The 14959-nt window shown below is 41.2% G+C and overlaps 1 protein-coding gene across 4 annotated transcripts in view; it reads right to left on the bottom strand.

Moving 5' to 3' along the window:
- The window catches only part of DLGAP3 (DLG associated protein 3), a 406147-nt gene that overhangs the window by 41901 nt on the left and 349287 nt on the right, over positions 1–14959 (bottom strand). For all 4 annotated transcript variants that reach the window (XM_075195497.1, XM_075195495.1, XM_075195498.1 and 1 more), the window contains one exon: positions 6693–7120. In XM_075195497.1, the coding sequence (XP_075051598.1) occupies positions 6693–7120 (428 nt within the window). The remainder of the gene's footprint in view (positions 1–6692; positions 7121–14959) is intronic.

Below are 14959 nucleotides of genomic sequence, written 5' to 3'. Positions count from 1 at the left end.
CTGTTTTGTTGTTGTTGCTGACAGCATAACTCTCTTAAATTTTTTGTAGGGGGGGGGAGGAGGAGGGCTTAGATCCTTGGGTGAAGCTGGACCACTAGTCATGAACACGGGCCAGGGCCTAAGCCGTTCCTTGCCACTACGTGTCGCAAATGGCATATTGCCAACTTTACGTTTCTCCTCAGCTGATTTTAAGTTTCTCTTTTTGCTATTTTTTGAGAACTTGGGCTTTTTGGATTTTACATGCCCTGTACTAGGAGATTGGGTATCGGGCTTGCCAGACGACGTTGATGGCATTTCATCGTCTATGTCATGACTAGTGGCAGCAGCTTCAGCATTAGGTGGAAGTGGGTCTTGATCTTTCCCTACTTTATCCTCCAAATTTTGGTTTTCCATTATATGTAGCACAAGAGAGCGTACCCCTAAGCCACACACACTCGGCAAAGCCTTTAAAAATTATATGCGGCACAGGAGAGTAGCACTGGACTTTTAATGCTGAATCAGTGAACTTTGTAATAGCAGTACCACTGGACTTATACACTGCTGAATCAGTGAACTTTGTAATAGCAGTACCACTGGACTTATACTGCTGAATCAGTGAACTTTGTAATAGCAGTACCACTGGACTTATACACTGCTGAATCAGTGAACTTGGTAATATTGCAGTACCAATGGGCTTATACTGCAGGATTGGTTTTGCAAATTTTGTTGTAATTAATTTTTTTTTAAATTATTTTTTTGTATTTTTTTTTATAACTTTTTTTTAATTTTTTAAACACTTGGAAATAATGGGGAAATAACTATGCCCTTAGAAGCACAGAGCACAGGACACAGCACCACTGGACTGAACAGGACACAGCACAGGACCCAGCAGCACTACTGAACTCAGCAGAACAGAGCACAGGACACAGCACCACTGGACTGATACTGCAGAATGTGTGAACTTTGTAATATTGCAGTACCACTGGACTTTTACTGCTGAATGTGTGAACTTGGTAATATTGCAGTACCAATGGGCTTATACTGCAGGATTGGTTGTGCAAATTTTGTTGTAATTAAAAAAAAAAAAAAATTAGTTTTTTGTATTTTTTTAAATAACTTTTTTTTATTTTTTTAAACACGTGGGAATATTGGGGAAATAACTATGCCCTTAGAGAAGCACAGAGCACAGGACACAGCACCACTGGACTGAACAGGACACAGCACAGGACCCAGCAGCACCACTGACCTCAGAAGGACAGAGCACAGGACACAGCACCACTGGACTGAGCACAGCACAGCACAGCACAGAACTGAACAGCACGAGATATAGCAGGACAGAGGACCACCTAACACACCCTCCCTCTACCCTGATCAATGCCCGAGTGAAGATGGCGGTGACTAGCGGGGAATTTATAGGATCCGAGTATCGCAAGAACAACGGGATTATGAGTCATAGCCTCGGTTTCAGATTTGAATTTGGCGCCAATACCCGGATCTGTCTCGGATCCGACTCGGATCGGCAACGTTCGGGTGGGCTCGGATTTCAGAAATCCGAGTGCGCTCATCTCTAGCACAAACTAATTTATATATAACAAATAAGAAAAAAGTTCATGTGTATTAATTAGAGGGGAATTGGATAGTGAGGGAGCAATGTGGATAAATGAGTGTGTAGCAGAGGGGGTGAAGGATGATATAGTTCTAAAGATAAGGCATGAAAGCCTAGTAAAAAAACATATGTTAAACATTGGCATTTAGGAATAAAGGGCAAGAAACTGAGGCAAATAAACTTAAGAAAGGCAGAGAGAAAAATAAAATATACAAAAAATACCTAGTTGCAATGTTTAGTGCAGTTAGAGAAGAAGTGCAGAGTCAGGTAGTAGTAGATGAAGATACTTCCTGGAAGTCTTCAGATGTTTTATGTGAGAAAACAAAAAACAACTACTGGTCTTAATCAGGCTAAATTAGTGCCAGGCCAATGTCATCAACTATGCTTTGCTGATCATTAGCCCAACAAAGGTTAGCACAAGAAATTCATTTTACATACCTTTAAAACAACACGGTTGTATAGATGAGAAATATAAGTTACAATGAGCTGAGGTTCAGATTAGGAGAGGATGAGATTTGCAGCAGTTGATGTACATACTTTTTTAAAAAACACAATTGAATAAAGGAGAAGTACAAGTTAGAAGGAGAAGGTCATGACTAACTCTGTAATCTCTTTCAAATTTGATGTTAGAATTTCAAAAATGTAGTCAATTAGCTAACTTCAAAATAAATTATTTCAAATCGGTAGCTCTGAACCACTCTATTCTAACAAACACATTAAATGACTTTCAGCATGACTTTCCCTTCACCTGGCACTCCACATATATCAAATACTTAGGTCCTCTCAGGTTTGCTCAAGGCAAACTTCGTCCTTTTATTCTCTATATTGCACTCAGATCCCTGCCAGTATAATTCCCATGGCATCTCCTGGGAGGGTAAACATCGTCAAGATGAACACACTTCCCAACGTCTTATACCTGCTCTAGGCACATCCTATAAGCATCCGATCGGCGACTTTGTCTGGGCTGGGAAGTACTCTCAGATCTCACAAGATATTCTGTCTAGAAGGAGGTCTCAGGGAAGACTTAAACCTCCCCTTTTCTCTAGATATCATCAGGCAGTAATGCTCACCACAGTATTAGAATCGATGCAGACTTCGATCTCCAAGCAATGGGTGACAGTTGAGCGTCATGAGCTGGGAATTCCTTCTAACATTTTCCCATGGCTCGCCAAGCTACTGCGCACTTCACATCCCATGATTGGCTCCATGGTCCACTGCTGGGCCAAACTGAGGAAATTTAAATTTGTTTCCTCCCCTTTGTCTCCTTTAACACTTTTTTTTTCACAAAGTCCAGACCTTCCCCAGGTACTGTCCCTCAGAACGTTTAATTCCTTGTCTGATTAGGGAGAGCTCAGGAGCAGCAAGTTATTGGAGGAAGGGAAAATGTGCGTTATTGCTACCCTGCAAGAAAAACCTTTCCCAATTTTCCAATTCTGGCTATACCTGCAGGCGAGATACTTCTTCCTTAATAAAAAGCATTCAAACTGAATTGAGAAGGGTCCTAATATCCTAAAAGGCCATGTGTTGTGCTCCACAGAATCACAAACTATTATTTATGAAATGCTAATTGAAAATCTTTATAACTCTCTCCCTGGGTATACCAATGTATTGGATCAAGATTTAGACAGGGCAGGCACTGACCAGATATGGCTCAAGATCTTACCCCGTTCCTCAGGCCTATCAGTAATGGAAATGCAATTCAAGGTCCTGTCACGGTTGTCAGGCTTGGATCCCAGGTTTACCCAGATAGCACTACCCCAGTGAGACACGGAGTCTAACGGGGAGACTGTGTTCACCAGGGACCGCCACAAGGTGGTTTGGTCTTAGCTGCACCTGTCCCGTAGGTCGCGTCCCTCACTAGAGTACCAGGTGAAACCCTACAGGGAAATATGCAGAGATGATCAGCAAAATCAAACAGTTTCGGGAGAGAGTAGCTTGCTGGCAGATGAGGTAAGATTACCACTGGAGAGAGAACCGAAGAGAACACACAGAATATGCCGTGCTGGGACAATGAAACAGCTGATAGCAAAGTGTAATCCGGAGACCGCTGACAACTAAGTTTAGTCTGCGGACAGCAGCGTTACCACTGGAATGGTGGATGTGACACGGAGTATGCAGTACAGGAACACAGGAACAGTTGACAGCTAAGTGTAGCCTGTGAACAGCAGTGTTACCACTGGAATGGTGGACGTGACATGGAGTATGCAGTACAAGAACAGCTGACAGTTAGGTGAAGTCTGCGGACTGCAGTGTTACCACTTAAATTGTGGATGCGACACAGAGTATGCAGTACAGGAACACAGGAATGGCTGACAGGTAAGTGTAGCCTGCAGACTGCAGCGTTACCACTGGAATGGTGGGTGTGACACAGAGTATGCAGTACAGGAACACAAGAAAAACTGACAGCTTAAAGTAGAAGGGAGCCAGATCCAGCATCTAAGGTAGATGACTAAAAGAACAGGCACCATATGTTTGGAGGAGGTGCCTTTTAAAGTTTGGAGCCAAAACGATCAGCCAATCAGAAGGAGACAGAGGAAATAGATAGAACGGGTCTGCGCATGACACGAAGATGGCAGCAGCTGGGACAAGTGAGCTGTCAGCGGGGACCAGGTAAGTGCGCCGGGCATCGGGTGTGCAACCCGACTGCCCGGCATGTGACAGGTCCTCTCTAGATGGTATATATGCCCTTCTCAACTGTAGGATTTTCCTGGGGGTCCTGGAGATGTGGTTCTGGGAATGGGACACTTCTGCACATGGTATTGTGGAAATGTCCTAGAATATCTTCCTTCTGGATAAAGGAGCTTTCAGTAAAAATTCCCTGTTCCTCTTGGGCCAGGCCTCTTGCTGCTGAAACTCCTGAATAGACCAATCTCTCATTATAAGAAATCACTTATCAGACATTTGAATAATGCTGCCAAAGTAGTAATTCATGTCCATTGAAGGTCCCCCTCTCCCCCTATCCTGAAGGTGTGGCTGTCCAAGATAGGTATTTACATGGTCATGGACATTCTACCTATATCTAGGTCAGATTGTTTTACAGATTTTACAGCAATTTGGCATTAAGTGGTTAGAATTGAAAGATTCCACTGATTATCACTCTGTGCTATGAGATGATAGTACATCTCACGATCCTGAGAGAGCTAGATACAGCAACTCTACAGGGTGGTCAAAAGGCATAGTGCTGGCATTGCTCACTAACTTTTACAATTCTGCAGGTCCATAGGACTTCTCAGCGCAAATCCATGATTGCACTATTCCCTCCACCCCATCCTTCACTCCCCGCCTTTGATCCACACAACCAATTTTTTAATGTACTGAGAAAATGGTAAGATTATGCCTAAGTTCTTTGTTATTATTGTTCACAGAGCTTGAATACATCATTTCTGTATCTTAGTATAATCTTCTATAAAATAATTTAAATAAAAAGTATTCAGAGGGAGAGTATCACATTAGCAGGAGCACCTATCTATGTAGGGTAGTGGTTAAACACTTGCCAACATGGTGTTGTAAAGGTAGTGAAAGAAAGATTATAAGAAATTTTTTGATGGTAGCACTATTGATTTTAGAGTTATGGAGATGGCGTTTGTGACTCATCCAGTCAAGTAAATGTAAGCAATTTGTTGCCCTGCAGAACATTTAATTTGAAATTTTAATGGGTATCATCAGCTGTACCTCTTAGGGGTAATATAAAGAACATCAGTGACTGGTTTTGTCCCCACATTTCTCCATAATAGACATCTGCATTTGGTTGGATTGTATGGCCATCAATGAAATTACCTCTCACTGCCTTCCAGCTTGTAGGAGGTCTTCTCTATCTGTGTGATCATGTATATGGATTGTATACCTGGAATAAGACAGCTTGTCTATACTTGCAGTAAGGTCTTGTTTAATCACTATAACTGCTAATCTCTTTTATTTTCCTAGGGATTTAAGACAGGAACAACCCAGGTATGTCTGGTGGCCACAAGGGTGGAGGCGACTAAGTATTCCTCAGGCAGGAATCTGTGAGGAGGAAGACACTGAGTTGCTATCTTTAGTCATGGTGTCAGGTGAAGTGAGCTACCAATGGATTGTAGTAAAATAAAAGCTTGTAGCTTTTAGCACAGAAAAAAAGGTAGACGATCATACAGATCTCATATCATTAGATTAGCTCTTGCGCCCCTTCAGCCTACACTTTTAACGGGAAACATTTTGTATTTTCTAGTTGCATTTTGAGCAGTTTAATAAAAACCTTCAAGAGCAAAAGTGACACATGGAATAAATTAATGCTGTGATGTCCTTTCACTCTCATGTACATTTTAAGACATAAATATATACATAGTAAAACATAAATCTAAAAGTTGAACTTAATGAAGAAAGTGGTCCTGAAGTGGAGTTGGTTGAATTATGACACTTACATTGACATGAACTTTACATACGCTTTTTCAGGCAGGTCTGCAAGCACACAAAAGTAGGCTCATGCCCTTTCTCTTTGGACAGTTCCAAGGACCATGAAGTGAGAGTGCACCTTGCACTAGGTGGGCAGTTAGCTACGCTAATTAAGGACAATTAGGCATGCATTACATTTTAATGTGTTTATACTGTTTACCTTTACACTTTGTGTGCAGAGGAAGTGCAGTGCACACTGTGCAAGAGACACAGCCATCGGAGCAAATATATATTTTCATGCACATTGGCTGTTTGAAACGAAGTATGCACTGGGCACACAAGCAAATGAGTGACGCAGCTTTACACTGAGCTGCTCTGTAGTATATGACTACAGAGTCGTTCATTTAAGGCATTACAGAACTTGATTTAAGGCTTTAGATCATTTAAAAACCTTATTCTGCATCAGGGAGAAAATAGATGGTAAGTGAATCTAGCAATTCCATGTCATAGTAAAGCACTCAGATATGGTGCTAAGTTTATTATATTCCTCATAATCTGTTTCATTTCATTTCTTTTTGAAGATGAAAAAAGCATGGCACGGATTACTGGCCAGACACCCAGCAAATTGAATTTATACTTGACTACTTTTGAGTCAACAGCCCCAAAAGTACTAATACTATATTTCCCTTCAAAAGTGTAACAATAAACGTTTTACAATTAAAGAAGGATGACAGCTTACTTTCTTCTGGGAGGTCATATTCTTCTGCCTCTCTCTCCATCTGCTGACACCACCCTTCCATCCTTTCCACTTCTGCTTGCAACATCTTGATGAACCACTCTCCATCCCTGTGACACGGAGATGCCCTCCCAGAGTCTGGGAGACTGCGAGCGCCTCTGTCCAGCCAGGACTCCTGACGAGCCTCTTCTGCAGTATCATACTGCATTTGATAGTCCTCTCTGTATGCCCACTGACCCTGTGTATGCACTGTCTTATACACGGAATACTGCTGGCTGGTGTCTGAGGGTTCAGAGGAATGGCGTTGAAAGGAGCGTCCAAACTGCAGGGCCTTATCTTCTGTAGGAACAGTCAGTCCAGGGAAGCCTTCAAGCTCGAGGTCAGCCTGCACTCCAGCTGTCACACTGTTAGAACGCTTAAACCTTGCCCTCCTGGTGAGGAATAAAAGAGCATTTAAGGAAAAATAAGTTTAAACATAGGAAAGAACATAATGCAAAATCACACACATTTGATGTAGAAAGAATAAGCATAGTCAAGACTAGCAATTATTTTTTTTAAAAAAAGGCAAATTCTATACATTTTTCATAGTAGATTTTACTCCATCACATTCATTTATATTTATAAAGAAAGCTAATGCATGCTGGAGTATAGATCCATATAGGGCTTGGGTCTCAACAAAAAAAGTAATTTTTACCAGGTAAAGATCAACTTTTTTTACTCCATATTATTTGCAATAAATTAATATAACAAGGCAATCCTCATAGGTAATTTACAAAAAGTGTGAACCGTGCCAGCATCTACAGCTCTTAATTTTGTACAAATGCACCTATCTGTACACATTTGGCATACATAGCTACATTTTTAGATTCTAGTTTTAGAAACCACCCCCAGGAATTCAATCTGTAATTGGCCAGTCTGTGGGTCTAGCTGGAAAGGCAGATAGTGCAAACAAATAGGGAAGTAGGTTTAGAAGGAGTATGAAGAAAAACTACTTCCCATAAAGGTAATGGATAAGTGGAATAGCCTTCCATCAGAGGTGGTAGAGGTTAATACAGTAGAGCAATTTAAACATGCTTGGGAAAGACATAAGGATATCCTTACAAAGATTAAAGGACCTAACAGGGTTTAAGGTTACCATAGGTTAATAAAAAAAATAGGCAGACTAGATGGGCCAAACGGTTCTATCTGCCATAAAATCTATGTTTCTATGTTTCTAATCCATTCCTCTCTCCCTCCCTTAGCCTAAATGTGTCCACCTCCTCCCTCCCCTATGTTTGTCTGACCCTGATGATTTATCACATGGAACACGGACCTCATGACAGGTGTCGTCCCATGCGCGCAGGTTGTAAGAGAGGCAGGCAGAAGAGTCTGTCTCTCCAACACAGTGTGGCTGAAAGAAGGTAAGTGTGAGGGAAGGGGGGAAATCTTAATGTAATGAGAGTAAAAAGTGGACTATTATTTTAATGGTGGAGTGTAGGTAGGGGCCAATTATTTAACGGTAGGTGCTATTAATTATTTGTGGGGTGATGGTGAGGCTATTTAATTTATTAGTGGAGCCTATTCATTTAAGGTGGGGTGATTGGACTTTTAATTTATTGTTGGGGTGGTTTGGGGGCTATTAATTGAATGTGGGGATGAGTATGGGGAGAAGGAGGACTATTTATTCAATGTGAATATAAATTATTTAATGTCAGTTATGTTTGTGGGAAATAGGTATATTTATTAAATGTGAATGCTACTAATTTATTGGGGGGGGGGCATGTCTTAATGAAATGTAGGTGGGAGGTAGGTTATTAATTTAAAGATTAAGTGTGGGTGCTATTTAAATTATTAGTGGGGCTGAGTTTGGGGAGAAGGAGAAATATTTATAATAACGAATATGAATCATTTAATTTTGGTGATGTTTGTGGGAAATAGGTATATCTATTAAATGAAAATGCTATTTATTGTCAGTGCTGTCTGAGTGGTACTGGAATAGGTTTATTTATTAAATTGGAATACTATTAATTTAATGTTGGGGTTGGTAGGGAGGAAATAAGTCTATTTATTACATGTGTATGCTATTAATGTTGGGGCTGCTGCTCTGCTCTTGAAGGGAGAACTGCGTGTAACAGTAGTGCACACAGTATTGTCTGTGTATTTGTCTAAAATAACTGCCATATTACACCATAGGACCTCTCTTTCTTAAGTGATACAGGCCCTCCAGAGCCTTAATCCAGATAGGGAGGGAAAGGAGATACATACATGCTACATGGTAATAATAAACCTCATAGCCATGTGTGCATGATGTAGCTCCGCCCCCTTTAAGACTCCATTTTGTGCACATACAACAGGACGATGTCGCAAAGCATCAGAGAGGAAGCAAATATGGAAGAAAGAGTGGAAATGGGACACTCTTTCCCCCATATTTTCCTTAGTACATAAAAATTACTATATGTACTTAAGGAGATACAAGCTGAGGTATACAGATATGTTTTAAGAAAGCATGAAATATAAATGCTTGCTATTGCATTTATATTTATTTACTACTAAAATTGTATCATAGTGGCTTATATGTCATACGAAGTACTACATGTAACACACTGGGTAAAATATAAATCTGCATACTACACATTACATACACAATAGCAGAATTGGTAGCTGCTCCTGAAACAATTGCGAGACGGATACAGTGATATAATCAATTATATAACTAATCCTCTATTACTGCAGACTTTGTTATATTAAAATAAGCCTAAGGAGATCTTGTTCCTAAAGATGTTCCACTCTGCTCCTTACAACTGGCGCTCCCAACTTTTCAAGCAAAATAAAAGTATTACAGGCAGGATTTTACCATGCACATAGCAAGCAGAGCTCAAAGGAGAATTCTAAAGCCTCTCACTACATCATGTACCATCTGACTGTGGTTGTCATGGTAGTCACATGACTGCAGAATTACAAATCATTAATAGCAGCCTGAAGAATGCCACTGTGATATATGTTAAATAAATCATTTTTCTTAGAATTACTGCTTTAAATAATGGTGTATGGGTACAATGTGTTGATTCCGTTAACAGACTAAGCGCTAAATAAAGTTATACATACACACAGACTAAATTTGATTATCTGAGATGCCATTTCACAGCATTATAATACATTACATTGCAACTAGAGTTAATGTTAAGAAATAGCATCTCTCCTGTTTGTCTGATCTGTCAGCTGTGCATTACAGCTGCAACCATAGGATCACTACCCTATGTGTGTCCGTCACTGATGAATTCTCACATGGAACATGCACCACATGACAGGTACCATCTCATGTGCACAAGCTGCAAGAGAGGCAGAATCAACCCTGCAGTTCACTGATTCAGGTGGTTGCTAGGTAAATAGCAACAAGCTTCATTCAGCTCCCAGTCTGGCAGCTGTGCTATTACTTACCACACCATGCAGCTAATTATCCTGCAGTTTCTGGATGCTGCTGCTGCTGCCTTTATAAACCTCATCCTGGCAGCATACCAATGCTGGTGATAGTTCATGCCTGACCTAGTGTGCCTTGTATCCTGATCTGTTCTGTTCTCTGTATTTGACCTGGAGTGTTCGAAGGATTCTGCTGTCTTCTCCACTCCTGACTATTGGCTTTGTTAAAGGGATTTGCTCTCATATCTCTACCTGCCCTGAATCCTGGCTTGTTTAAATGTACTGTTGTCTTCTCTACTCCTGATCACTGCCTGTCTGACCCTGAGTTCTGCCAAATACATTCTGTTTGCTCACTACCTGTTACCGTGAGTTGTCCACTCCATCAGACAAGTGCCAAACTACTCTGGATTAACCCCTGCCTGTCTAGCTCTGAGGTCTGTCAACAATATACTGGTTGCTCCCTACCGCTTACCATATTTGGTGCACTCCACCGTGCAAGTGCTGGATCAACACCTGCTAGTACCTGAGTTTAAGTCCTGGGGCAAATGAGTACTGTGGAATATAACTTGTTTCTCCTCAAGGGTGCTGCTATAGGTGAACATCTCTTGAACAGGTTGAGGATCTCCTGTTACTTTGCCCTTAACAGTTAAGCAAACCTTTCAAAGTTTAATTTGTGAATTTGATGCAAATTTCAATTTGCTGGTTAGAACATCATTTTCAACGAGAAGTTCCTGTCCAGGTAGATTTCTCCACCAATAGAGCTCATCAAATCCCTGGAGCAAAGAAACAAAAATGCCTAACAATTATTGCTGGTGGTTAACTTCTTGAGTTTTTTCTATTGATGTCATATATTCATATATTCATTGGCTCCTAGATTTGACTGACTGGCTAAAGTCTGCATTATTTTGTCATCTGCTGGTCTAATAAGGATGAGAGCATAGGAGTGTTTTTGCCAGAATTGTGTTTTAGCTTTACAAATGTGGGGGTCTTCTTTTTATAATTCTTCATTTTGTATGGTCAGATAAAACAAACAGATATTATTACAGCAGAACAGCGAGTCCCAAAATAAGAAATACTGACCAATATTTTACTAAAAAAAAAACACAATATTACAGATAATATAAAAACAAATAATTATTTTAAGAGTAAAAAGGAGGGTAGAGTAGATAGGGAATGGAGGATTAGGAGATAAAGGAGAATGGAATCCACTAGTTACAAGTATATGGCTGCTCAGGATTGGGATGTTCATTAAGGCTAAAGGGTAGGGGATCAGAATCATTTTCTGTATCAATCAGAGTAGAACCCTCTCCATCTATAACAAATTCATGCCATTAAAATCACTTAATAATGAAGTTGAGTACAGTACACCCATAGTTTCCATAAGAAAATTAAATTGGATTTTGAAGATTTTTTTATGCGTTGCAAAGAAAATGTGATCCAAAACAAATCTATCATGTTTAAGACTATGAGAGAAGTAGAGATGGAGTAAGGCTACCTCCGTAGAGGGAGTTAAATCAATGTTAAGGACTTTAGTCGCCAATTGGAAAACTTCATATAAGCAGGCAATTCCAAAAAACATGGATAGGATCACCAACCTCATTACAGTTCCGCTAACACAATTTACATTGGTTTGTCCACATTTTGTGGATTCTAACTGGTATGAGGTATAATCTGTTCAAAATTATAACCTGCATTCTGAGTGGTTCAGCCATTTAGACATTATGTGGGAGGTGGTATAACCCTGTTCCCATTGCTTATATATACAGGGTCTGTTCAAATTCGTTCAAGTACATTTAACAGGGTCTTTTATATGTAGTAGCTGCCAATACCAAAAATTAATTGCACCTTTCCCATTAACCTTTGTGAGTATGGAAAATATTGGGCCTGTGGGCATTTGAATGGGTCCCTCAGATCTAACAATTCCATTTACACAATGTTGAATTTGGAGATATTTATAATGATCAGTGGCAGATAAATTGGTCTTGGAGGGTAGTGAAGGGCAAAAGTGAGTCTGCTGATATCAGACCAGGAAACGACTTGTTCCCTCCAGTAAACCAGGAGGTGGGGTTTCAATCAGGAATCAGTTTTGTAAGGGCATGGATAGATAGGTTCCGAGTTGGTAATACAACATCTTCGTTTAAAGCTATCGCACTATCCCATACTTTCATAGAATCTCGAGCAGAGGTCAGAAGGAACAGGTTGACTGGTCGTATTAATTTGGAAGTCCAAACAAGGGGCCTGATTCATTAAGGATCTTAACTTGAGAGACTTCTTATTTCAGTCTCCTGGACAAAACCATGTTACAATGAAAGGGGTGCAATTAGTATTTTGTTTTGCACATAAGTTAAATACTGACTGTTTTTTCATGTAGCACACAAATATCAACTTTAAATTTCAGTGTACAAATAAGCAATCAAGTATTTGTGTGCAATTAAAAAAGAGTGGGGGGAAATTTTCCTGGAATATTAAGCTGTATTGTGAAATAACAAAAACTACAACATATTTAAAAAAAATTGTCTGCCACTTAAATTTAATATGTGATTTGTGGGAGTCACCGTCTCTAGTGGGACGTATAGAAGCATAGCGTCTGATTTTGAATTATTTATTTTGTAACCAGACAGATCACCATATATCTGTAGAAATGTGTAGTGGTTGAGCAAGGAGATTCTCGGCTGAGATAGGGAGAGCAGGATGTTATCTGTAAATAGAGAGAACCTTGGAGTTGATGTCCCCGACCTGCATCCATCATAACCAACAGCAGTAATTTATATAGTGTCACTAATTCTGCAGAGCTGTACAGAGAGCTCACATCAGTCCCTGCCCCATTGGAGATTACAGTCTAAATTCCCTAACATACACACACACACACACAGACCACGAGAGACGAAGTTCAAATTAAGAGTAGCCAATTAACCTACAAGTATGTTTTTGGAGTTTGGGAGGAAACCAGAGCACCCAGAGGAAACCTACGGGCATCCTCTGAATGTTTTGATTTGATCTGATATGCAACATAATTTGCTCAATCACCATGGCAAAAATCTGGGAGGGCAACTGACAACCCTATCTTGTGCCATTACGGAGGGACACAGTGTCAGATGGGATACCATTGATGAGAACTTTAGCTGAGGGTTGAGTATAGAGAGCATAGATATCAAGTATTCGGGGCTCCCTGCGTTGGTGGGGGGAGCAGGGTAGTGAAAAAAAAATAGAGATACTACTCACCTCATCGCGGCGCCAGCGTCCCTCCTCCTTTCTCTCTGCACTGTTAACACTGAATGACAGGCGTGACGTCATCAAGTCATGCCTGTCATTCAGTGAGAAGCAGCGCGGAGAGGACCAAGAAAGAAACAAGAAAACAGAAGAGAAGAAAGAAGCTAAAAGAAAGGTAAGTAAAAAAAAAAAAAGGGGGAGAAGAAAGGCACAGTATGGAGGAAAAAGGGGAGAAGAAAGGCACAGTATGGAGGAAAAAGGGGTAGAAGAGAGGCACACTATGGAGGAAAAAGGTGGAGAAGAGAGGCACAGTATGGAGAAAAAGGGGGAGAAGAGAGGCACACTATGGAGGAAAAAGGGGGAGAAGAGAGACACACTATGGAAAAAAAAGGAGGAGAAGAGAGGCACACTATGGAGGAAAAAGAGGGAGAAGAGAGGCACACTATGGAGGAAAAAGGGGGAGAAGAGAGGCACACTATGGAGGTAAAAGGGGGAGAAGAAAGGCACAGTATGGAGAAAAAGGGGGAGAAGAGAGGCACACTATGGAGGAAAAAGGGGGAGAAAAAAGGCACAGTATTGAGAAAAAGGGGGAGAAGAAAGGCACATTATGGAGGAAAAAGGGGGAGAAGAAAGGCACACTATGGAGGAAAAAGGGGGAGAAGAGAGGCACACTATGTAGAAAAAAGGGGGAGTAGAGAGGCACACTATGGAGGAAAAAGGGGGAGAAGAAAGGCACAGTATGGAGAAAAAGGGGGAGAAGAGAGGCACATTATGGAGGAAAAAGGGGGAGAAGAAGGGCACACTATGGAGGAAAAAGGAGGAGAAGAAAGGCACACTATGGAGGAAAAAGGAGGAGAAGAAAGGCACACTATGGAGGAAAAAGGGGGAGAAGAGAGGCACACTATGGAGGAAAAAGGGGGAGAAGAGAGGCACACTATGGAGGAAAAAGGGGGAGAAGAAAGGCACACTATGGAGGAAAAAGGGGGAGAAGAAAGGCACACTATGGAGGTAAAATGGGGAGAAGAGAGGCACACTAGGGAGGAAAAAGGGGGAGAAGAAAGGCACACTATGGAGGAAAAAGGGGGAGAAGAAAGGCACACTATGAAGGAAAAAGAGGGAGAAGAGAGGCACACTATGGAGGAAAAAGGGGGAGAAGAAAGGCACACTATGAAGGAAAAAGGGGGAGAAGAGAGGCACACTATGGAGGAAAAAGGGGGAGAAGAGAGGCACACTATGGAGGAAAAAGGGGGAGAAGAGAGACACACTATGGAAAAAAAAGGAGGAGAAGAGAGGCACACTATGGAGGAAAAAGAGGGAGAAGAGAGGCACACTATGGAGGAAAAAGGGGGAGAAGAGAGGCACACTATGGAGGAAAAAGGGGGAGAAGAGAGGCACACTATGTAGAAAAAAGGGGGAGTAGAGAGGCACACTATGGAGGAAAAAGGGGGAGAAGAAAGGCACAGTATGGAGAAAAAGGGGGAGAAGAGAGGCACATTATGGAGGAAAAAGGGGGAGAAGAAAGGCACACTATGGAGGAAAAAGGAGGAGAAGAAAGGCACACTATGGAGGAAAAAGGGGGAGAAGAGAGGCACACTATGGAGGAAAAAGGGGGAGAAGAGAGGCACACTATGGAGGAAAAAGGGGGAGAAGAAAGGCACACTATG

Source organism: Mixophyes fleayi, chromosome 2, assembly GCF_038048845.1.
Source record: "Mixophyes fleayi isolate aMixFle1 chromosome 2, aMixFle1.hap1, whole genome shotgun sequence".
Classification (NCBI taxonomy): domain Eukaryota; kingdom Metazoa; phylum Chordata; class Amphibia; order Anura; family Limnodynastidae; genus Mixophyes; species Mixophyes fleayi.
This window is presented reverse-complemented; position numbering and strand designations above follow the sequence as displayed.